Source organism: Cystoisospora suis (genome assembly GCF_002600585.1).
Source record: "Cystoisospora suis strain Wien I chromosome Unknown contig_7554, whole genome shotgun sequence".
In the NCBI taxonomy this organism is placed as follows: domain Eukaryota; phylum Apicomplexa; class Conoidasida; order Eucoccidiorida; family Sarcocystidae; genus Cystoisospora; species Cystoisospora suis.
In genome coordinates this window covers 5,715-6,405 of record NW_027160339.1, presented here as the reverse complement: position 1 = coordinate 6,405, position 691 = coordinate 5,715, and the positions used below count along the sequence as shown (strand labels likewise).

At 37.2% G+C, this 691-nt stretch overlaps 1 protein-coding gene across 1 annotated transcript in view; it reads left to right on the top strand.

Moving 5' to 3' along the window:
• Nucleotides 1–206: 206 nt before the first annotated feature.
• Nucleotides 207–691, top strand: part of CSUI_010477 (atpase family associated with various cellular activities domain-containing protein) — a gene marked incomplete at its 3' end in the record, with an annotated part of 6,121 nt that continues 5,636 nt past the window's right edge. The window contains exon 1 of the mRNA XM_068070580.1: nucleotides 207–286. Within this exon, the coding sequence (XP_067917444.1) occupies nucleotides 210–286 (77 nt within the window). The remainder of the gene's footprint in view (nucleotides 287–691) is intronic.

Sequence of the window (691 nt, the reverse complement as noted above, 5' to 3'; positions counted from 1 at the left end):
AAGAAAGAGAGGAAAAGTATTTCTTTTTCTTCTTCATTTTGCATGCTCTATGTTTCATGTCTGGAGATCCTTCTTCTACCTTTGACTACTGTCGTTGTTACGTCTAGTCGGACGAAGAGACTTGTGCTTCTCTTTCTATCTCAAGACTTCTTCTTTCTTCTTCTTTTTTCCCTTCTTTTCTTTATCTGTTGCATGTGTATTTAGCTTTAATGAATAAGCTAAAGAATTACGATAAAGATCACCTCCCTGCAGGCATCATGAAGAAGCTCGACAAACTTCTACAGAGGTTAGCCAAACGAAGACTCTCCAAGTCACACAAGCGCAAAGAAAGAGAGAAAGAAAGGAGTCTGCATGCACTTTCCCCTTACTGTCCTCTCCAAGAGGAACAGATGTGTACCTTCATAGATAGATATGAATCTGCATATACACAGCTCCACATCTATATACATGTATTTCTGTATGTGGGTAGGTATCTATCTATGTCTATATATATATATATGTGTAGGTGGATAGAGGTATGTACAGATTAGAGACAGAATTGACTATAAGTATTCTCTTTGCATGATTCTGCATGTATAGGTTTCACCTCTGAGCCAAAGCATATCTACATAGAGACAGATATACCTCCTGTACGTGTACACGTCCATACATACTATACAGATATGTGAATAGACCTACATATATATATATA